General features: G+C 46.3%; 1 protein-coding gene across 1 annotated transcript in view; it reads right to left on the reverse strand.

Moving 5' to 3' along the window:
* LOC126212700 (pleckstrin homology domain-containing family G member 5) overlaps positions 1-24502 on the reverse strand; it is an 870566-nt gene that overhangs the window by 190357 nt on the left and 655707 nt on the right. The window contains exon 6 of the mRNA XM_049940115.1: positions 20536-20638. Within this exon, the coding sequence (XP_049796072.1) occupies positions 20536-20638 (103 nt within the window). The remainder of the gene's footprint in view (positions 1-20535; positions 20639-24502) is intronic.

Genomic DNA, 24502 nt, shown 5'->3' on the forward strand with positions numbered 1-24502 from the left:
ATCATCTACAAATAGTCAATAGGAACTGTACAGCTCCAGAGGCCTTTTTAAGTCTCAAATATCTGTGACGTATACACTCCTGGAAATTGAAATAAGAACACCGTGAATTCATTGTCCCAGGAAGGGGAAACTTTATTGACACATTCCTGGGGTCAGATACATCACATGATCACACTGACAGAACCACAGGCACATAGACACAGGCAACAGAGCATGCACAATGTCGGCACTAGTACAGTGTATATCCACCTTTCGCAGCAATGCAGGCTGCTATTCTCCCATGGAGACGATCGTAGAGATGCTGGATGTAGTCCTGTGGAACGGCTTGCCATGCCATTTCCACCTGGCGCCTCAGTTGGACCAGCGTTCGTGCTGGACGTGCAGACCGCGTGAGACGACGCTTCATCCAGTCCCAAACATGCTCAATGGGGGACAGATCCGGAGATCTTGCTGGCCAGGGTAGTTGACTTACACCTTCTAGAGCACGTTGGGTGGCGCGGGATACATGCGGACGTGCATTGTCCTGTTGGAACAGCAAGTTCCCTTGCCGGTCTTGGGATGGTAGAACGATGGGTTCGATGACGGTTTGGATGTACCGTGCACTATTCAGTGTCCCCTCGACGATCACCAGTGGTGTACGGCCAGTGTAGGAGATCGCACCCCACACCATGATGCCGGGTGTTGGCCCTGTGTGCCTCGGTCGTATGCAGTCCTGATTGTGGCGCTCACCTGCACGGCGCCAAACACGCATACGACCATCATTGGCACCAAGGCAGAAGCGACTCTCATCGCTGAAGACGACACGTCTCCATTCGTCCCTCCATTCACGCCTGTCGCGACACCACTGGAGGCGGGCTGCACGATGTTGGGGCGTGAGCGGAAGACGGCCTAACGGTGTGCGGGACCGTAGCGCAGCTTCATGGAGACGGTTGCGAATGGTCCTCGCCGATACCCCAGGAGCAACAGTGTCCCTAATTTGCTGGGAAGTGGCGGTGCGGTCCCCTACGGCACTGCGTAGGATCCTACGGTCTTGGCGTGCATCCGTGCGTCGCTGCGGTCCGGTCCCAGGTCGACGGGCACGTGCACCTTCCGCCGACCACTGGCGACAACATCGATGTACTGTGGAGACCTCACGCCCCACGTGTTGAGCAATTCGGCGGTACGTCCACCCGGCCTCCCGCATGCCCACTATACGCCCTCGCTCAAAGTCCGTCAACTGCACATACGGTTCACGTCCACGCTGTCGCGGCATGCTACCAGTGTTAAAGACTGCGATGGAGCTCCGTATGCCACGGCAAACTGGCTGACACTGACGGCGGCGGTGCACAAATGCTGCGCAGCTAGCGCCATTCGACGGCCAACACCGCGGTTCCTGGTGTGTCCGCTGTGCCGTGCGTGTGATCATTGCTTGTACAGCCCTCTCGCAGTGTCCGGAGCAAGTATGGTGGGTCTGACACACCGGTGTCAATGTGTTCTTTTTTCCATTTCCAGGAGTGTATATGCAGACAGAGGTGACGAATGAAAATTTGTACAAAGGCCAGGATTCGAACTTGAGTCTCCTGCTCACTAAGTAGATGACACACAGTGGCTTTGCACAACTGCGCGGACTGACCTAACATGCCCCCCTCCTCAGTCCAAGTTCCCATTCACGCCTGAGCCCATTTGGTAGTCCCCCTAAACACGAAGAGCACTGGAGAGACTCTCCAACTGTACTGGAGTTGCATCTTAGCATCAAACGAAACAGGTGATCCTGACTGAAGTTCAGGCATAGGAGATGGAGACTCCTGCAATGCTGTTCGAGTTTTCTGGGAGTGGGAGTACCAATGGTGTGAATGGGAATTGGAATTGAGGAGGCAGGCACGTTAGGACAGTCCATGCCGTTGTGCAAAGTCGAGGTGCCAGGGTGGCGTACTGGTTGGCACATTTTCTTTGTGAGCAGGGGACCCGGGTTCGAATCCTGGCCTTGGTACAAACTTTCATTTGTCGCTTCAGTTTACATACATACATCTACAGGGTGTTTCAAAAATGACCGCTATATTTGAAACGGCAATAAAAACGAAACGAGCAGCGATAGAAATACACCGTTTGTTGCAATATGCTTGGGACAACAGTACATTTTCAGGCGGACAAACTTTCGAAATTACAGTAGTTACAATTTTCAACAACAGATGGCGCTGCAAGTGATGTGAAAGATATAGAAGACAACGCAGTCTGTGGATGCGCCATTCTGTACGTCGTCTTTCTGCTGTAAGCGTGTGCTGTTCACAACGTGCAAGTGTGCTGTGGACAACATGGTTTATTCCTTCGAACAGAGGATTTTTCTGGTGTTGGAATTCCACCGCCTAGAACACAGTGTTGTTGCAACAAGATGAAGTTTTCAACGGAGGTTTAATGTAACCACAGGACCGAAAAGCGATACAATAAAGGATCTGTTTGAAAAATTTCAACGGACTGGGAACGTGACGGATGAACGTGCCGGAAAGGTAGGGCGACCGCGTACGGCAACCACAGAGGGCAACGCGCAGCTAGTGCAGCAGGTGATCCGACAGCGGCCTCGGGTTTCCGTTCGCCGTGTTGCAGCTGCGGTCCAAATGACGCCAACGTCCACGTATCGTCTCGTGCGCCAGAGTTTACACCTCTATCCGTACAAAATTCAAACGCGGCAACCCCTCAGCGCCGCTACCATTGCTGCACGAGAGACATTCGCTAACGATATAGTGCACAGGATTGATGACGGCGATATGCATGTGGGCAGCATTTGGTTTACTGACGAAGCTTATTTTTACCTGGACGGCTTCGTCAATAAACAGAACTGGCGCATATGGGGAACCGAAAAGCCCCATGTTGCAGTCCCTGCATCCTCTACTGGTCTGGGCCGCCATTTCTTCCAAAGGAATCATTGGCCCATTTTTCAGATCCGAAACGATTACTGCATCACGGTATCTGGACATTCTTCGTGAATTTGTGGCGGTACAAACTGCCTTAGATGACACTGCGAACACCTCGTGGTTTATGCAAGATGGTGCCCGGCCACATCGCACGGCCGACGTCTTTAATTTCCTGAATGAATATTTCGATGATCGTGTGATTGCTTTGGGCTATCCGAAAGATACAGGAGGCGGCGTGGATTGGCCTCCCTATTCGCCAGACATGAACCCCTGTGACTTCTTTCTTTGGGGACACTTGAAAGACCAGGTGTACCGCCAGAATCCAGAAACAATTGAACAGCTGAAGCAGTACATCTCATCTGCATGTGAAGCCATTCCGCTAGACACGTTGTCAAAGGTTTCGGGTAATTTCATTCAGAGACTACGCCATATTATTGCTACGCATGGTGGATATGTGGAAAATATCGTACTATAGAGTTTTCCAGACCGCAGCGCCATCTGTTGTTGAAAATTGTAACTACTGTAATTTCGAAAGTTTGTCCGCCTGAAAATGTACTGTTGTCCCAAGCATATTGCAACAAACGGTGTATTTCTATCGCTGCTCGTTTAGTTTTTATTGCCGTTTCAAATATACCGGTCATTTTTGAAACACCCTGTATGAATAAGTCACACAACCGATATGAACTATCTTCGTTGATCCATTATGGATCGTGGGACGACGGCTGGCATGAACTTCTTGATGCAATAATTTACCAACAGCCGTATGTATTGTAGAAATTTATTTTATTTTATGAACTTCTATGTGCTACCAGTTTCGGCCTTACGCTGATGCCATCTTCGGGGCCCACTCGTCTGGTAGCACATAAAATAAAATAAATTTCTACAATACATACGGCTGTTGGTAAATTATTGCATCAAGAAAATATAAACTATGCACTAGTGGATTATAGCTGTGGAGGCATTGCCTTATAACGTCTCAGGCGTATTTCATCAGGTTCAAATCGGCCAATTTTGCGCGCAAGATACGTGGTGTGTCTAAAAAGTTCGGTGAATGGCGTCATATCTGAACCAGGCACATGTGTGCGTGCATGCGTATGGGTCTTCAGAGGCCTGAGGAGAATCGATTACACGGCACACATTGCATGTGACTGGCTGCGTACACAGACTGGGACCAATTGAACGTAGTCAGTGTGCGGGGAAGTGTCACAGCGCAGTGGAGCACCGTCTAAACATCAAGTTCTGCTACTAATTGGGGAAGGCTGGAACGGGGTCAAGCCGGCCGAAGTGGCCGTGCGGTTAAAGGCGCTGCAGTCTGGAACCGCAAGACCGCTACGGTCGCAGGTTCGAATGCTGCCTCGGGCATGGATGTTTGTGATGTCCTTAGGTTAGTTAGGTTTAACTAGTTCTAAGTTCTAGGGGACTAATGACCTCAGCAGTTGAGTCCCATAGTGCTCAGAGCCATTTGAACCATTTTTTTTGGAACGGGGTCACGTGGAATGTTGGTGCAGGTGTACAGGAGGGAAGACGTGAGCAGAAAATGTGTTTACGGATCGTTTAAACCAGGGCTTAACAACTGGCCGGTTTTGAGCACGAGTACTCGCGTCTGCTCAGGCACGTGCTCGCGAGCAGCTGCAAGGTCGCGGAGTGGGGAGGGAGGGGAGGGGAGGGAGGGGAAATGCGCGCGCACGTTTGAATAGGGCCGCAGCCCGCCTATTGAATTCGCGCCGACTGCGTAACGTTTATAAGTACTACGGTCAGCTCTTAACAGTCACTTCGCTGGTTAAGAATCGTGTCAAGTCGCCGTTGTGTAACCCCAACCATGCTTTCGCAGTTCAACCCCCATTGGGAGGAATTGTATCTGTTTACTGAAAAAGATGGTGTTGCAAAATGATTAGTATGTCACAAAACGCTGAATTCTTTTACGAAATTTAATTTGCAGCGACATTATATGTCGTACCACGCGAAAGACTACGGACGTGGAAAATGTCATTGACCAGATCGTGCACAGGAAGTTATTAAACTTAAAAGGAAGCTATCTGAAGAAGATCTGGACGACGAAGAAAAATCAACTGAGGCAGCTCTCAGAGTGAGTTACAAAATCGCTTTATTTTTAGCAAAATCCCTGCGCCCCTTCACTGATGGCGATTTAATAAAAGATGGTTTTGTAGTTGCAGCGGAACATTTGTGTCTATCTCAAGCTGAACAGTTTCGGATTGTGCCATTATCTGACATGACCATTAAGTGTCACATACAGGACATGGCAGACGACGTCCAGAGCCAGTTTGCAAATATCTGTAAAGATTTTATGGCGTATTCTCTAGCTCTGGACGAAAGTGTTGATATCACTGGAACAGCGCAGCTTTCCATATTTATTAGAGGTGTTAATAGAGATCTTCAGGTGAGGGAGGAGCTCCTCGATGTAGTAGCCATGAAGAACACTACAACCGGAGGTGATATTTTAAGTAGTGTTGAAGAAAGTGTTGAAAATATAGGATTGTCGTGGAATTCTTTAGTTTCAGTGTCTAAAGATGGTAGAGACATACACTAAGCTAATAAAATTATGAGGCAAGTGTACATTCTCCTTTATTTGTTTCATTTGTCACAGTAATAATTCGTGAGTGATATCCCTGCAGGTGGCCGCGGATTTACATCGACTGGCGGCAGCTGTTGTGTACCCCACGTGACTCTCCCCACTCTCCGCTCTGGTCCGGTAGTGGGGGTAGCGTGCTCGCGCTGCTCCGTGCTCGCGCCTTGCTGCTCACAGCTTGCTCCGTGAGCACGTATGTTGTGAAGCCCTGGTTTAAACGCTTCCGTGAAGGGAACAACTGAGGGTGAGCCACGTTCAGGCCAGCCAGAACCCCAGAAAAGATCCAAATGCTGGCACGAGATCGGCGACGGACTCTCAGATTGACTGCGGAGGAATTGCGCATAAGCAAGGACACGGTGCACACCATCGACTGCGATGATACGGGTAAGCGCAAGATCGGCTCCCGATTTGTGCCACACATGCTCACAGAGAAGCAGAAAGCAAAACGGATGGAAACCGTTGGTGATTTCATTTCCATGCGTGACCAGGATCCACTGCTTCTGGCCACCATCGTCTCGGCAGATGAGACCTGATGCTACCACCTCGAGCCGGGATCGAAAGGGCAGGCAATGGATGTCGTGGTGTTCACCGTCTTCCCCACGTCCAAAAGAAGGCGTCTGCAAACATCCGAGTTGAAAGCACTGTTGATCGCCTTCTTCGACAACAACGGCATCATCCACGAGGAATCTGTTCCTGAAAGTCAGACCATGAATACTGCGTTTTACCAGTCAGTTTTGAGCCGATTGCTACAGGGTATCCGGAGGTTTCGGCCAGAGTTGCACAGGACTGGAAAATGGATGGTGCTCCATGATAACGCACCTGCACATTGCGCGATCCGTGGCGCAGAAGATGACAACTGTTCTGGAACACCCTCCGTACTTCCCTGATCTGGCTCCTGCAGACTTCTTCCTGTTTCCCAGCTTGAAGGCGGCTATGAAAGGTGAACGTTGTGGGCACGTGAATGCCATGAGGGATCATTTGGCAGCCGTTCTGCAATCGATTCCACAGCAGGCCTCCGCTGGTAGTTTCCAGAAGCTGTACCAACGTTGTCAAAAGTGTGTTGTAGCGGGTGGCGTCTAGTTGTCTGACAGCATTCGCCGAACTTTTTAGACACTCTGTATATGTGATACCAATCATCTACAAATAGTCAATAGGAACTGTACAGCTCCAGAGGCCTTTTCAAGTCTCAAATATCTGTGACGTATATATGCAGACAGAAGTGACGAATGAAAATTTGTACAAAGGCCAGGATTCGAACTTGGGTCTCCTGCTCACTAAGTAGATGACACACAGTGGCTTTGCACAACTGCGCGGACTGACCTAACATGCCCCTGAGTCCAAGTTCCCATTCACGCCTGAGCCCATTTGGTAGTCCCCCTAAACACGAACAGCACTGGAGAGACTCTCCAACTGTACTGGAGTAGCATCTCTGTGGCAGGGTGGCGTAGTGGTTAGAGCATTTGCCTACCGAGCGGGGAACCCGGGTTCGAATCCCGGCCTTGGTACAAATTTTCATTTGTCACTTCAGTTCACGTATATACATTATGAATAGGTCACGCAACAGGCTTAAACTATGGACCAGTTGATTATAGCCGTGGAGACATTGCCTAATAGTGTCCTGAGTGTGTTGCATCAGTTTCAGATAACGCCAATTTTGTGCCGAAGATATTAACGAACGTTCATTATAGTAGGAATACAATGCTGATTCTGGATGAAACTACGACCATGGACACTCCTCCCCTACACCCCTATCTCCCCCTACACCATCCCCCGCCCCCAATATCCAAACATTCCTAAGTCATTCATGGAAACATGGCAATTACAGAATCCAAATTAAAACGTTTTTGATTTTTTTTACTTATTTCACACTCATTAGGTCCACGTCTCTTTAAATCTGTGGAAGGAACACAGGCTATCTAATTCGTCATTAATGTGTATTATGTGTATTTTTAACACATATCATATTCTACATTATTGAGGACCTTCTCACAACGAATCTGTAGAAGCAAAAGCATACCTAATAAATAATCTAATCTAAACACATCTCATATACAGCCACCATAGCTATTATACTGTGGATATGTGTAAGATGGTCATGATCATATAAGGGACAGTAACGATCACATTGCAGATAACAGTTATCGCATAACTGGTGGTCACGACCACGTAAATGACGAATGTGATCACATAAATAATCTTGTCCATGTCAACTGAGCACTGACGATCGCGATCATGTACGTGAGGATTGTGATCGTGTAAATGACAACTGTTATCACGTAAATGACCACGCCGATTACGTTAACTATTATGCAAATGACGATCACGATGAAATAACTAATGATCGTAGTTATGCAAATGATGCTTACAATCAAGTAAATGGCCGCCGTGGTCAAATGAGCTGCGATCGTGACCGTGTAAATAGAGATCGTGATCACGTAAATGACGATTGCAGTCTCGTACGTTGACACTCGAAAAAAATGGTTCAAAATGGCTCTGAGCACTATGGGACTTAACTACTGTGGTCATCAGTCCCCTAGAACTTAGAACTACTTAAACCTAACTAACCTAAGGACATCACACACATCCATGCCCGAGGCAGGATTCGAACCTGCGACCGTAGCAGTCGCGTGACACTCGTCATACCATAAATGACGAGCATGATAGCGTAATTTTTCATGTAGTGATCACTAGGACCTGGATTTTCATGCAATATCAAGTCGTAAAATATGCATGCATTCGTGCAGTATCCTAAGGACATCACACACATCCATGCCCGAGGCAGGATTCGAACCTGCGACCGTAGCAGTCGCGTGACACTCGTCATACCATAAATGACGAGCATGATAGCGTAATTTTTCATGTAGTGATCACTAGGACCTGGATTTTCATGCAATATCAAGTCGTAAAATATGCATGCATTCGTGCAGTATCCTAAGGACATCACACACATCCATGCCCGAAGCAGGATTCGAACCTGCGACCGTAGCAGTCGCGTGACACTCGTCATACCATAAATGACGAGCATGATAGCGTAATTTTTCATGTAGTGATCACTAGGACCTGGATTTTCATGCAATATCAAGTCGTAAAATATGCATGCATTCGTGCAGTATCCTAAGGACATCACACACATCCATGCCCGAGGCAGGATTCGAACCTGCGACCGTAGCAGTCGCGTGACACTCGTCATACCATAAATGACGAGCATGATAGCGTAATTTTTCATGTAGTGATCACTAGGACCTGGATTTTCATGCAATATCAAGTCGTAAAATATGCATGCATTCGTGCAGTATCCTAAGGACATCACACACATCCATGCCCGAGGCAGGATTCGAACCTGCGACCGTAGCAGTCGCGTGACACTCGTCATACCATAAATGTCGAGCATGATAGCGTAATTGTTCATGTAGTGATCACTAGGACCTGGATTTTCATGCAATATCAAGTCGTAAAATATGCATGCATTCGTGCAGTATCCTAAGGACATCACACACATCCATGCCCGAGGCAGGATTCGAACCTGCGACCGTAGCAGTCGCGTGACACTCGTCATACCATAAATGACGAGCATGATAGCGTAATTTTTCATGTAGTGATCACTAGGACCTGGATTTTCATGCAATATCAAGTCGTAAAATATGCATGCATTCGTGCAGTATCCTAAGGACATCACACACATCCATGCCCGAGGCAGGATTCGAACCTGCGACCGTAGCAGTCGCGTGACACTCGTCATACCATAAATGACGAGCATGATAGCGTAATTTTTCATGTAGTGATCACTAGGACCTGGATTTTCATGCAATATCAAGTCGTAAAATATGCATGCATTCGTGCAGTATCCTAAGGACATCACACACATCCATGCCCGAGGCGGGATTCGAACCTGCGACCGTAGCAGTCGCGTGACACTCGTCATACCATAAATGTCGAGCATGATAGCGTAATTGTTCATGTAGTGATCACTAGGACCTGGATTTTCATGCAATATCAAGTCGTAAAATATGCATGCATTCGTGCAGTATCCTAAGGACATCACACACATCCATGCCCGAGGCAGGATTCGAACCTGCGACCGTAGCAGTCGCGTGACACTCGTCATACCATAAATGACGAGCATGATAGCGTAATTTTTCATGTAGTGATCACTAGGACCTGGATTTTCATGCAATATCAAGTCGTAAAATATGCATGCATTCGTGCAGTATCCTAAGGACATCACACACATCCATGCCCGAGGCAGGATTCGAACCTGCGACCGTAGCAGTCGCGTGACACTCGTCATACCATAAATGACGAGCATGATAGCGTAATTTTTCATGTAGTGATCACTAGGACCTGGATTTTCATGCAATATCAAGTCGTAAAATATGCATGCATTCGTGCAGTATCCTAAGGACATCACACACATCCATGCCCGAGGCAGGATTCGAACCTGCGACCGTAGCAGTCGCGTGACACTCGTCATACCATAAATGACGAGCATGATAGCGTAATTTTTCATGTAGTGATCACTAGGACCTGGATTTTCATGCAATATCAAGTTGTAAAATATGCATGCATTCGTGCAGTATCCTAAGGACATCACACACATCCATGCCCGAGGCAGGATTCGAACCTGCGACCGTAGCAGTCGCGTGACACTCGTCATACCATAAATGACGAGCATGATAGCGTAATTTTTCATGTAGTGATCACTAGGACCTGGATTTTCATGCAATATCAAGTCGTAAAATATGCATGCATTCGTGCAGTATCCTAAGGACATCACACACATCCATGCCCGAGGCAGGATTCGAACCTGCGACCGTAGCAGTCGCGTGACACTCGTCATACCATAAATGACGAGCATGATAGCGTAATTTTTCATGTAGTGATCACTAGGACCTGGATTTTCATGCAATATCAAGTCGTAAAATATGCATGCATTCGTGCAGTATCCTAAGGACATCACACACATCCATGCCCGAGGCAGGATTCGAACCTGCGACCGTAGCAGTCGCGTGACACTCGTCATACCATAAATGACGAGCATGATAGCGTAATTTTTCATGTAGTGATCACTAGGACCTGGATTTTCATGCAATATCAAGTCGTAAAATATGCATGCATTCGTGCAGTATCCTAAGGACATCACACACATCCATGCCCGAGGCAGGATTCGAACCTGCGACCGTAGCAGTCGCGTGACACTCGTCATACCATAAATGTCGAGCATGATAGCGTAATTGTTCATGTAGTGATCACTAGGACCTGGATTTTCATGCAATATCAAGTCGTAAAATATGCATGCATTCGTGCAGTATCCTAAGGACATCACACACATCCATGCCCGAGGCAGGATTCGAACCTGCGACCGTAGCAGTCGCGTGACACTCGTCATACCATAAATGACGAGCATGATAGCGTAATTTTTCATGTAGTGATCACTAGGACCTGGATTTTCATGCAATATCAAGTCGTAAAATATGCATGCATTCGTGCAGTATCCTAAGGACATCACACACATCCATGCCCGAGGCAGGATTCGAACCTGCGACCGTAGCAGTCGCGTGACACTCGTCATACCATAAATGACGAGCATGATAGCGTAATTTTTCATGTAGTGATCACTAGGACCTGGATTTTCATGCAATATCAAGTCGTAAAATATGCATGCATTCGTGCAGTATCCTAAGGACATCACACACATCCATGCCCGAGGCAGGATTCGAACCTGTGACCGTAGCAGTCGCGTGACACTCGTCATACCATAAATGACGAGCATGATAGCGTAATTTTTCATGTAGTGATCACTAGGACCTGGATTTTCATGCAATATCAAGTCGTAAAATATGCATGCATTCGTGCAGTATCCTAAGGACATCACACACATCCATGCCCGAGGCAGGATTCGAACCTGCGACCGTAGCAGTCGCGTGACACTCGTCATACCATAAATGACGAGCATGATAGCGTAATTTTTCATGTAGTGATCACTAGGACCTGGATTTTCATGCAATATCAAGTCGTAAAATATGCATGCATTCGTGCAGTATCCTAAGGACATCACACACATCCATGCCCGAGGCAGGATTCGAACCTGCGACCGTAGCAGTCGCGTGACACTCGTCATACCATAAATGACGAGCATGATAGCGTAATTTTTCATGTAGTAATCACTAGGACCTGGATTTTCATGCAATATCAAGTCGTAAAATATGCATGCATTCGTGCAGTATCCTAAGGACATCACACACATCCATGCCCGAGGCAGGATTCGAACCTGCGACCGTAGCAGTCGCGTGACACTCGTCATACCATAAATGTCGAGCATGATAGCGTAATTGTTCATGTAGTGATCACTAGGACCTGGATTTTCATGCAATATCAAGTCGTAAAATATGCATGCATTCGTGCAGTATCCTAAGGACATCACACACATCCATGCCCGAGGCAGGATTCGAACCTGCGACCGTAGCAGTCGCGTGACACTCGTCATACCATAAATGACGAGCATGATAGCGTAATTTTTCATGTAGTGATCACTAGGACCTGGATTTTCATGCAATATCAAGTCGTAAAATATGCATGCATTCGTGCAGTATCCTAAGGACATCACACACATCCATGCCCGAGGCAGGATTCGAACCTGCGACCGTAGCAGTCGCGTGACACTCGTCATACCATAAATGACGAGCATGATAGCGTAATTTTTCATGTAGTGATCACTAGGACCTGGATTTTCATGCAATATCAAGTCGTAAAATATGCATGCATTCGTGCAGTATCCTAAGGACATCACACACATCCATGCCCGAGGCAGGATTCGAACCTGCGACCGTAGCAGTCGCGTGACACTCGTCATACCATAAATGACGAGCATGATAGCGTAATTTTTCATGTAGTGATCACTAGGACCTGGATTTTCATGCAATATCAAGTCGTAAAATATGCATGCATTCGTGCAGTATCCTAAGGACATCACACACATCCATGCCCGAGGCAGGATTCGAACCTGCAACCGTAGCAGTCGCGTGACACTCGTCATACCATAAATGACGAGCATGATAGCGTAATTTTTCATGTAGTGATCACTAGGACCTGGATTTTCATGCAATATCGAGTCGTAAAATATGCATGCATTCGTGCAGTATCCTAAGGACATCACACACATCCATGCCCGAGGCAGGATTCGAACCTGCGACCGTAGCAGTCGCGTGACACTCGTCATACCATAAATGTCGAGCATGATAGCGTAATTGTTCATGTAGTGATCACTAGGACCTGGATTTTCATGCAATATCAAGTCGTAAAATATGCATGCATTCGTGCAGTATCATACCACTAAAAACACAGACACACAATGAGGCAGCAAAACAATTTAAATATGGGACATCAAAATTCAGTCCTAATTTCTGTTGTCTGCTAAAACAGGACATAACCAATTTCTCTAAATTTTTCACTTCGGCTCATGCGTTGTCTGGCGGTACGTTTCTGTACATAGAAAGTGCCCCTTCTATTTTACAAGAAGTGGTTAAGTGCACTGTTGAAAAATTTCCGGACAATTCTAGAAGCCATTATTAAACTTTAGAATCCGAGACAAATGTATGAGGTACCCGAATTCATTAGATCCTGAGTGGTAAGATATCAGCGGCTTTCGTTTGCTAGCGACAATGGAAAATGGCTACGAAGGCTTTCGCGACGTATTTCTTGAATAAAAATCTCTCGGTGTACATGCCGCGTCAATTCTGGATAAACTTACGGCCGAGAGCACCTAGGCCACCAAGACTGTACGGTTTGCCAAAGGTTCATAAGGAGAACGTCCCGTTGAGACCGATTGTTAGCGCTATTGGCTCTCCTACGTACAGGCTTGCAAAACACTTAACTAAATTGTTGGCGCCTATAGTTGGTCACTGCCCACATCATATTAAGAATTCAAATATGTTTGTTGATATCATAAAACAGATGAAGATAGGCCCATGTGATATCATGGTCAGCCTCGACGTGGTTTCTCTGTTCACCAAAGTACCTGTGGATCACACCTTACAACTGTTGGCTGCTCATTTTTCCTCAGAGATTTTGAAGTTGTTCCGGCATACCTTGACGACCACTTACTTTTTATACAGTGGAAATTATTATGAAATGACGGATGGAACAGCTATGGGTTCGCCGCTGTCACCAGCTATAGCGAATTTTTTCATGGAGGACTTTGAAGAACGGGCGTTGAACAGTGCTCACCTCCGCCCATCATGCTTCTACAGATACGTCGACGATACTTTTTTAATCTGGCCACACGGCAGCGACACGCTGCAGCAGTTCGTCGAACATCTGAATGGTGTACATCCAAACATAAAATTTACATTGGAGGTAGAGAAGGAAGGGAAGTTACCTTTTTCAGATGTGTTGGTAGAGCGAAAGCCGGATGGACGACTGGGCCATTCTGTGTACAGGAAGCCAACCCATACAGACATATCTGCATAGCCATAGCTTCCATCATCCGTCTCAGAAGAGAGCTATGCTGAATACTTTAGTACACAGAGCCAGGACTATTTCCGACAAGGACCACCTCGGTCCCGAGATTGACCATTTGACGACTGTTTTCAAGAGGAATGGTTATTCTGCCGGTGAAATTAAATCAGTATTGTCCAAGAAAGACACGATGCCGGCCACATACAAGAAGAGGACCAACACATAGCGCGGCTTCCTTTTTGCGGTGCTACAACGAGCAAGATAGCCAGAGTCCTGAAGAGGCAAGGAATAAAACCAGTTTTCCGACCACCTAGGAAAATTAAGGAAATGTTGAGACCAGTCAAAGATAGTCTCGGCTTAAGAGTGCAGGGAATTTATACTATTCCTTGCGAATGCGGCAAGAATTACGTGGGCCAGTCTGTAAGAACCGTTGCCGACCGCTGCATCGAGCACCAGCGCCACCTGAAATACAGGTATTTGGAAAAATCAGCGGTGGCTGAACATAGCCTGCTTAACAAGCATAAGATTTTATTTGAAGAAACCAGAGTAATAGCCCACGCATCGAATTACTGGGACTCTGTGATCCGGGAAGCAGTCGAAATTAGACTCAGCGATAATAACTGTAACAGAGACAACGGCTATGCACTTAGCAACACTTGGAAGAGTGCACTGGATAAAGAAAAATCGCAGAGAAAAACTTCCCGCACTTTACCTCCTGATTCAAGGGATGGCGCTGCAAGCAACGCGGGATAGAATCTACATCTATGGAAGTAGAGGGCACCACTTCACTACGCGCCATATCGCTGACGTATTCCAGCCAATCAGAAGCCGTCCTTGGCATATAAAAGTGGGAACCTCGCTAGTTCACGACAGTCAGTTTTAGCCCTGACGACGACCATGGAGGTAGTGGTCGGAAGCTTGGAGTTTTATCCAGAATTGACGCGGCATGTACACAGAGAGATTTTTATTCGACAATGGAAAATGATTAACTTCTCACGATTGGGGTGCACAGTCACGTAGAATTTTTTAAAGGACATTGAATGTAGAAATTGTTTATTTCATCACTACAATTTCGACGTTTGGGTTATTTTCAAGTGGTACTGCAAAAGATTTTGTTTCAGCACACGTGACTTTAAAATCCTCCGAGATGTATACATGTCATCGTCAAAAATTAGGCCTTTTCACTGTAGAAATACAGTAACGTCAGGCGAGTGTGAAGCTCTGTACGATGTGGAAAGAAAAACGTCTACTTTTGACGATGACTTGCATATATGTCGGAGGATTTTAAAGTCTCACATGTGCAGGATGGAACTCTTTTGTAGTGCCACTTGAGAATGACACAAAGGCCGGAACTGCAATAGGTAAATAAATAATTTGTAAAGTCAACGACGAATATTATGTCTTATAAAAAAAACCGTGGGAAGTGTTGCATTGTCGACCGTCTTTGTAATACCAAAGCGGGAAGAAACTGGTTCAGTGACGTGCTTTTGGCCGTATTTTACTCGTACACACAGTTACACAAACCAATGTCCTGCTCACAATTGGTTAAATTAATTAATGGCTTAAAATTAATTGCTCAATAATAATTGATACACAGTCTGTAAATTTCATATTGAGTTACGTCAGAGGCGACTGCAGTGAATGGGTACGGAACAGGACAGGGTAGCACTGCAGAGGGAAGTACCTCCTACAGTGCTGCCAACATATTTTCGTGCAGCAACACTCAAGTACAATAATTCGTACCACTTACAGTGGATAGTAAGGACTGGCAGAAGTGAGAGTGGGCACGAAGTATACTGACTTATACTGATGGCTACCAAGCTGAACTAGGGCGCTTGAGCTTACTAACAAATTTTGCAAAATTACTCATATTCTGCACTTTTGACATAATGCGTACGAAAAAAAATCAGTTAAAATTACTGTCATGCAGTGAATCCATAAAAATGATATAACCGTCTTCTTCTTTTGCTTGTGTCTTTATTCCTTGGTTTCGCAGAGTTGACATGGTGAATATTAAGGGGTGGCCAGATGCCCTTCCTTCCATCCCATACCCCCACCCCCTCCCTGGGATGGAATTAGTGTACCCCCAGCTGTCTGCATCTAGTTTAATCCATGGAATAGTACAAACATGTTCAGATGGCTGCGAGTCATGTAACTGAAGCGGGATGAGGGGACCAATCCAGTATTCACCTAGTGGGATGTGGAAAACCACCTAAAAACTGTACCCAGGCTGGCTGGCACACCGGCCTTTGTCGTTAATCCGCTGGGCGGATTCGGTACGGAGCTGGAACACCTACCCAACTCCAGGAAGCAGCACATTAGCGCTCTCAGCTACCCTGGCAGATACTTTAATTAATTGCTTAATAATTAATTAATTAATTGCTTAATGATTTATACAGAGTATGTAAATTTCATATTGAGCTACGTCAGATGCGACTGCAGTGAACGGGTACGGAGTAGGACAGGGCAGCACTGCAGAGGGAAGTACGTCCTACAGTGCTGGCAACATATTTTCGTGCAGCGACACTCACGTCCAATAATTCGCATCATTTACAGTAGATAGCAAGGATTGGCAGCAGTGACAGAAGGCACAAAGCGTACTGACTTATACTGATGGCTACCAAGCTGAACTAGGGCCCCTGAGCTCACTAACAAAATTCGCAAAATGACTCATATTCTGCACCTTTGGCGTAATGCGTATGAAAAAAATCAGTAAAAATTGCTGTCATGCAACTTACTGTAATATATGCACTGAGTCCATAAAAATGATATAATCTTCTTCTTCTTTTGCTTGTGCCTTTATCCCGCGGTTTTGCAAGGTCGGCATGCTTAGGGTCGAATTTGGCAAGGTTAATGTTAAGTGGTGGCCGGATGCCCTTCCTGCCGGCACCCCATACCCCCCAGGATGGAATTAGTGTACCCCAACTGTCTGCATCTGGTGTAATACATGGAATAGTGCGAACTTATTCAGATGTCTGCGAGTCATATAACTGAGGCGGGATGCAGGGACCAGCCCGGTATTCACCTAATGGGATCTGGAAAACCACCTAAAATCCACACCCAGGCTGGCCGGCACACCGGCCTTCGTCGTTTTAATCCGATGGGCGGATTCGATCCGGGGCTGGCGCGCCTACCCGAGTCCAGGAGGCAGCGAATTAGCACTCTCGTCTGAACTGGCAGGTTGGTGTTGTTGCTGTTGTGGTCTTCACTCCTGAGACTGGTTTGATGCAACTCTCCATGCTACGATTTTTACCCTCCACGCTGCCCTCCAATACTAAACTGGTGATCCCTTGATGCCTCAGAACATGTCCTACCAACCGATCCCTTCTTCTAGTCAAGTTGTGCCACAAACTCCTCTTCTCCCCAATTCTATTCAATACCTCCTCATTGGTTATGTGATCTACCAATCTAATCTTCAGCATTCTTCTGTAGCACCACATTTCGAAAGCTTCTATTCTCTTCTTGTCCAAACTAGTTATCGTCCATGTTTCACTTCCATACATGGCTACACTCCATACAAATACTTTCAGAAACGACTTCCTGACACTTAAATCTATACTCGATGTTAACAAATTTCTCTTCTTCAGAAACGATTTCCTTGCCATTGCCAGTCTACATTTTATATCATCTCTACTTCGACCATCATCAGTTATTTTGCTCCCCAAATAGCAAAGCTTCTTTACTACTTTAAGTGTCCCATTTCCTAATCTAATTCCCTCAGCATCACCCGACTTAATTCGACTACATTCCATTAACCTCGTTTTGCTTTTGTTGATGTTTATATCCGCCTTTCAAGACACTGTCCATTCCGTTCAACTGCTCTTCCAAGTCCTTTGCTGTCTCTGACAGAATTACAATGTCATCGGCGAACCTCAAAGTTTTTATTTCTTCTCTATGGATTTTAATACCTACTCCGAATTTTTCTTTTGTTTACTTCACTGCTTGCTCAATATACAGATTGAATAACATCGGGGAGAGGCTACAACCCTGTCTCACTTCCTTCCCAACCACTGCTTCCCTTTCATACCCCTCGACTCTTATATCTGGTTTCTGTACAAATTGTAAATAGCCTTTCCCTCCCTGTATTGTACCCCTGCCACCTTCAGAATTTGAGAGTATTCCAGTCAATATTGTCAAAAGCTTTCTTTAAGTCTACAAATGCTAGAAACATAGGTTTGCCTTTCCTTAATCTAGGTTCTAAGAGAAGTCATAGGGTCAGTATTGCCACACGTGTTCCAATATTTCTACGGAATCCAAACTGGTCTTCCCCCAGGTCGGCTTCTACTAGTTTTTCCATTCGTCTGTAAAGAATTCGTATTAGTATTTTGCACCCGTGACTTATTAAACTAATTGTTTGGTAATTTTCACATCTGTTAGCACCTGCTTTCTTTGGGTTTGGAATTATTATATTCTTCTTGAAGTCTAAGGGTATTTCGCCTCTCTCACACATCTTGCTCGCCAGATGGAAGAGTTTTGTCAGGACTGGCTCTCCCAAGGCTGTCAGTAGTTCTAATGGAATGTTGTCTACTCCCGGTGTCCTGTTTCGACTCAGGTCTTTCAGTGCTCTGTCAAACTCTTCACGCAGTATCGTATCTCCCATTTCATCTTCATCTACATCCTGTTCGATTTACATAGTATTGTCCTCAAGTACATCGCCCTTGTATAGACCCTCTATATACTCCTTCCACCTTTCTGCTTTCCCTTCTGTGCTTAGAACTGGGTTTCCATTTGAGCTCTTGATATTCATACAAGTGGTTCTCTTTCCTCCAAAGATCTCTTTAATTTTTCTGTAGGCGGTATCTATCTTACCCCTAGTGAGATAAGCCACTACATCTTTACATTTGTCCTCTAGCCATCCCTGCTTAGCCATTTTGCACTTCCTGTCGATCTCATTTTTGAGACGTTTGTATTCCTTTTTGCCTGCTTCATTTACTGCATTTTTATATTTTCTCCTTTCATCAATTAAATTCAATATTTCTTCTGTTACCCAAGGATTTCTACTAGCCCTCGTCTTTTTACCTACTCGATCCTCTGCTGCCTTCACTACTTCATCCCTCAAAGCTATCCATTCTTCTTCTACTGTATTTCTTTCCCCCATTCCTGTCAATTGTTCCCTTATGCTCTCCCTCAAACACTGTACAACCTCTGGTTTAGTCAGTTTATCCAGGTCCCATCTCCCTAAATTCTCACCTTTTCGCAGTTTCTTCAGTTTTAATCTACAGTTCATAACCAATAGATTGTGGTCAGAGTCCACATCTGCCCCTGGAAATTGTCTTACAATTTAAAACCTGGTTCCTAAATCTCTGTCATACCATTATATAATCTATCTGAAACCTGTCAGAATCTCCATGCTTCTTCCAGGTATACAACCTTCTTTTATGATTCTAGAACCAAGTGTTAGCTATGATTAAGTTATGCTCTGTGCAAAATTCTACCAGGCGGCTTCCTCTTTCATTTCTTCCCCCCAATCCATATTCACCTACTACGTTTCCTTCTCTCCCTTTTCCTACTACCGAATTCCAGTCACCCATGAATATTAAATTTTCGTCTCCCTTCACTATCAGAATAATTTCTTTTATTTCATCATACATTTCTTCAATTTCTTCGTCATCTGCAGAGCTAGTTGGCATATAAACTTGGACTACTACAGTAGGCGTGGGCTTCGTGTCTACCTTGGCCACAATAAGGCGTTCACTATGCTGTTTGTAGTAGCTTACTCGCACTCCTATTTTTTTATTAAACCGACTCCTGCGTTACCCCTATTTCATTTTGTTTTTATAACCCTGTATTCGCCTGACCAAAAGTCTTGTTCCTCCTGCCACCGAACTTCACTAATTCCTGCCATATCTAACTTTAACCTATCCATTTCCCTTTTTAAATTTTCTAACCTACCTGCTCGATTAAGGGATCTGACATTCCACGCTCCGATCCGTAGAACGCCAGTTTTCTTTCTCCTGATAACGACCTGCCATATGTAACTTTAACCTATCCATTTCCCTTTTTAAATTTTCCAACCTACCTGCTCGATTAAGGGATCTGACATTCCACGCTCCGATCCGTAGAACGCCAGTTTTCTTTCTCCTGATAACGACGTCCTCCTGAGTAGTCCTCGCCCGGAGATCCGTATGGGGGAGTATTTTACGTCCAGAATATTTTACCCAAGAGGACGCCATCATCATTTAACCATAAAGCTGCATGCTCTCGGCTGAACTGGCAGGTATAAAAATGATATAATAAGCGTTATAAATATCTAACCTCATGTTATTATATCGAAAAACTCTTCGAATCAAGCATTTACTCCTCGAATGGTCAACACATACAAACATGCATGCAGCATTTATTTGCGGGGAAAACCACTCCCTACTGATCACATAAAGGAAGATAGTAGTCACGGAAATGACCATTTTGATTATGTGATTGACCATCGTGATCACTTGGTAATAGTTGTGATAATGGAGGTGGTGGTGGTGTTGATCAACAGGTGTATTGTGTGCTAAAAGTGTCAGACATTGTGTTGTCGTGATATGTCTGTCATATCCAAACCTACTAATGTCTTTGGCAGAGTACAAATGCAGGCTGCAGAAGGCGACTGAGGCAGAAACTCACCACGGTGGGTCTCGTACTCATCTGGATCTGCGCGGACGTGCCTGGGAATGCCACTCTCCGAGTACTGCTTCAGCTGCTCCACCAGCGCCTCCATCTTCGTGTCCTGAGGATGGAAACACGGCATGAAACGACATTACTGACGATACGTGTAAACCTCGTGCCATTTTCACTTATCTCATCTGAGGCAAAGCTACTTATGGTACGGGAAAACACACAAGGTGTCTGAAGGTCCCTATCGGCGCTTTTGACACAATGCGTACGAAAAAAAAAAAAAAAATCAGTCAAAATTACTGTTGTGCACTGAATCCATAAAAATGATATAATTTTCTTCTTCTTATGCTTGTGTCTTTATCCCTCGGTTTCGCTGGGTCAGCATGGTTAATGTTAAAGGGTGGCCGGATGCCCTTCCTTCCGCCCCGTACCCCCCGGGATGGAATCAGTGTGCCCCAGCTGTCTGCATCTAGTGTAATCCATGGAATAGTGCAAACGTTCAAATGGCTCTGAGCACTATGGGACTTAACTGCTGTGGTCATCAGTCCCCTAGAACTTAGAACTACTTAAACATAACTAACCTAAGGACATCACACAAATCCATGCCCGAGGCAGGATTCGAACCTGCGACCATAGTGGTCACGCGGTTCCAGACTGAAGCGCCTAGAAACGCACGGCCACTCCGGCCGGCAGTGCAAACGTGTTTGCGAGTCATGTAACTGAGGCCGGACAAGGGGACCAGGCTGGTATTCACCTAAAGGATGTGGAAAACCACCTAAAAACCACACCCAGGCTGGCCAGTGTCTGAAGGTCCCTATCAGGCACCTATATCAGTTGTAGAGGTGGCTCCTTAGGTAAAGTTCTACATAGCGTCTCATATCTGGATACAGCATAGTTCATTTTTATAAGAAAATGCCAATAGATTCGTGTTTCTGACGTAGATTGTAACACTACAATAGAAACATGCTACCTAATTTTTTTTCCATTTATATCTGATTATTTTTTTAGTAAATCTTGAAATGTCACCAATGACTGAAAATGAAATGTTCTTGTAATTAATTAAAATCTTGTTAAAACCCGGTAAATTACCTTTATAATTTCATGCATACCTACACACAGTCTGGGATTTGCTTCGTTGACTAGTAATGAATACGCCCTGGATGCTGGGTTCGAACCTAGCCAAGGCTTCAGTTGTGAACAAAGACCATCAGCAATGGCCGTCGATGACTTCTGATATAAGAAATCACCCACATTCTGCCAACGGCCGCGTTAAAAAGTGCCGAGGAGCAGTCCAGGGCACTCTCTTCTGCTTGGGATGGAAACTGCCCCTTAAAGGTGGAAGAATTGGAAGTGATAAAAGGTATGAGGATGCAGAAGGTGATGGAAACCACTACATTAAAGATGCATAATGTGTATCCGTATCACATGTGATCTGTAATTGTAAAGTGTCATGATGATCTCACCGCTGGCAAAAAAAATCTGGATTAATCCCTCATTCGCCGGCCGAAGTGGCCGTGCGGTTAAAGGCGCTGCAGTCTGGAACCGCAAGACCGCTACGGTCGCAGGTTCGAATCCTGCCTCGGGCATGGATGTTTGTGATGTCCTTAGGTTAGTTAGGTTTAACTAGTTCTAAGTTCTAGGGGACTAATGACCTCAGCAGTTGAGTCCCATAGTGCTCAGAGCCATTTGAACCATTTTTGAACCCCTCACTCAGATCTGTGGGATGGGGCTGCCAAGGAGGAGGTGATTATGAGAAAAAGATGGAATAACGAGTCGGGGAGGGGGGTGGGGGGGTGGGGGGTGGGGTAGAATGTCAGAAGTTTGAATATGGTACGGAAGCTAAAAAATTTGAAAAGGGAACTCCTAACAAGGGAACCTCCCCATCGCATCCCATTCAGATTTAGTTATAAGTTGGCACAGTTGATAGCCCTTGAAAAACTGAACACAGATCAATCGAGAAAACAGGAAGAAGTTGTGTGGAGCTATGAAAAAAATAAGCAAAATATACAGACTGAGTAGTCCATGTGCAAGATATGCCACATCAAGGAAAGTGGCACCTCAGGAGCGCCGTGGTCCCGTGGTTAGCGTGAGAAGCTGCGGAACGAAAGGTCCCTGGTTCAAGTCTTGCCTCGAGTGAAAAATTTAATTTTTTATTTTCAGACAGTTATTATTTGTCCGTCCGTTATGTTTTCATCACTTTTTTGGGAGTGATTATCACATCCACAAGAAAACCTAAATCGGGCAAGGTAGAAGAATCTTTTTACCCATTCGCCAAGTGTGCAAGTTAGGTGGGTCAACAACATATTCCTGTCATTTGACGCACATGCCGTCACCAGTGTCGTATAGAATATATCAGATGTGTTTTCCTGTGGAGGAATCGGTTGACCTATTATCTTACGATCAAATGTTTTCAGTTCCCATTGGAGAGGCACATCCTTTCGTCTACTAATCGCACGGTTTTGCGGTGCGGTCGCAAAACACAGACACTAAACTTATTACAGTGAACAGAGATGTCAATAAACGAACGGACAGATCATAACTTTGCGAAGATAAAAAAAGCAAACTTGACACTCGAGGGAGGACTTGAACCAAGGACCTCTCGTTCCGGAGCCGCTCACGCTAACCACGCGACCGCAGCGCTCCTCAGCTCACACTCTCCTTGATGTTGCGAATCTTGCCCATGGGCTACTCAGTTTGTACACTCCTGGAAATGGAAAAAAGAACACATTGACACCGGTGTGTCAGACCCACCATACTTGCTCCGGACACTGCGAGAGGGCTGTACAAGCAATGATCACACGCACGGCACAGCGGACACACCAGGAACCGCGGTGTTGGCCGTCGAATGGCGCTAGCTGCGCAGCATTTGTGCACCGCCGCCGTCAGTGTCAGCCAGTTTGCCGTGGCATACGGAGCTCCATCGCAGTCTTTAACACTGGTAGCATGCCGCGACAGCGTGGACGTGAACCGTATGTGCAGTTGACGGACTTTGAGCGAGGGCGTATAGTGGGCATGCGGGAGGCCGGGTGGACGTACCGCCGAATTGCTCAACACGTGGGGCGTGAGGTCTCCACAGTACATCGATGTTGTCGCCAGTGGTCGGCGGAAGGTGCACGTGCCCGTCGACCTGGGACCGGACCGCAGCGACGCACGGATGCACGCCAAGACCGTAGGATCCTACGCAGTGCCGTAGGGGACCGCACCGCCACTTCCCAGCAAATTAGGGACACTGTTGCTCCTGGGGTATCGGCGAGGACCATTCGCAACCGTCTCCATGAAGCTGGGCTACGGTCCCGCACACCGTTAGGCCGTCTTCCGCTCACGCCCCAACATCGTGCAGCCCGCCTCCAGTGGTGTCGCGACAGGCGTGAATGGAGGGACGAATGGAGACGTGTCGTCTTCAGCGATGAGAGTCGCTTCTGCCTTGGTGCCAATGATGGTCGTATGCGTGTTTGGCGCCGTGCAGGTGAGCGCCACAATCAGGACTGCATACGACCGAGGCACACAGGGCCAACACCCGGCATCATGGTGTGGGGAGCGATCTCCTACACTGGCCGTACACCACTGGTGATCGTCGAGGGGACACTGAATAGTGCACGGTACATCCAAACCGTCATCGAACCCATCGTTCTACCATTCCTAGACCGGCAAGGGAACTTGCTGTTCCAACAGGACAATGCACGTCCGCATGTATCCCGTGCCACCCAACGTGCTCTAGAAGGTGTAAGTCAACTACCCTGGCCAGCAAGATCTCCGGATCTGTCCCCCATTGAGCATGTTTGGGACTGGATGAAGCGTCGTCTCACGCGGTCTGCATGTCCAGTACGAACGCTGGTCCAACTGAGGCGCCAGGTGGAAATGGCATGGCAAGCCGTTCCACAGGACTACATCCAGCATCTCTACGATCGTCCCCATGGGAGAATAGCAGCCTGCATTGCTGCGAAAGGTGGATATACACTGTACTAGTGCCGACATT

This window comes from Schistocerca nitens, chromosome 11 (genome assembly GCF_023898315.1).
Source record: "Schistocerca nitens isolate TAMUIC-IGC-003100 chromosome 11, iqSchNite1.1, whole genome shotgun sequence".
Classification (NCBI taxonomy): Eukaryota; Metazoa; Arthropoda; class Insecta; order Orthoptera; family Acrididae; genus Schistocerca; species Schistocerca nitens.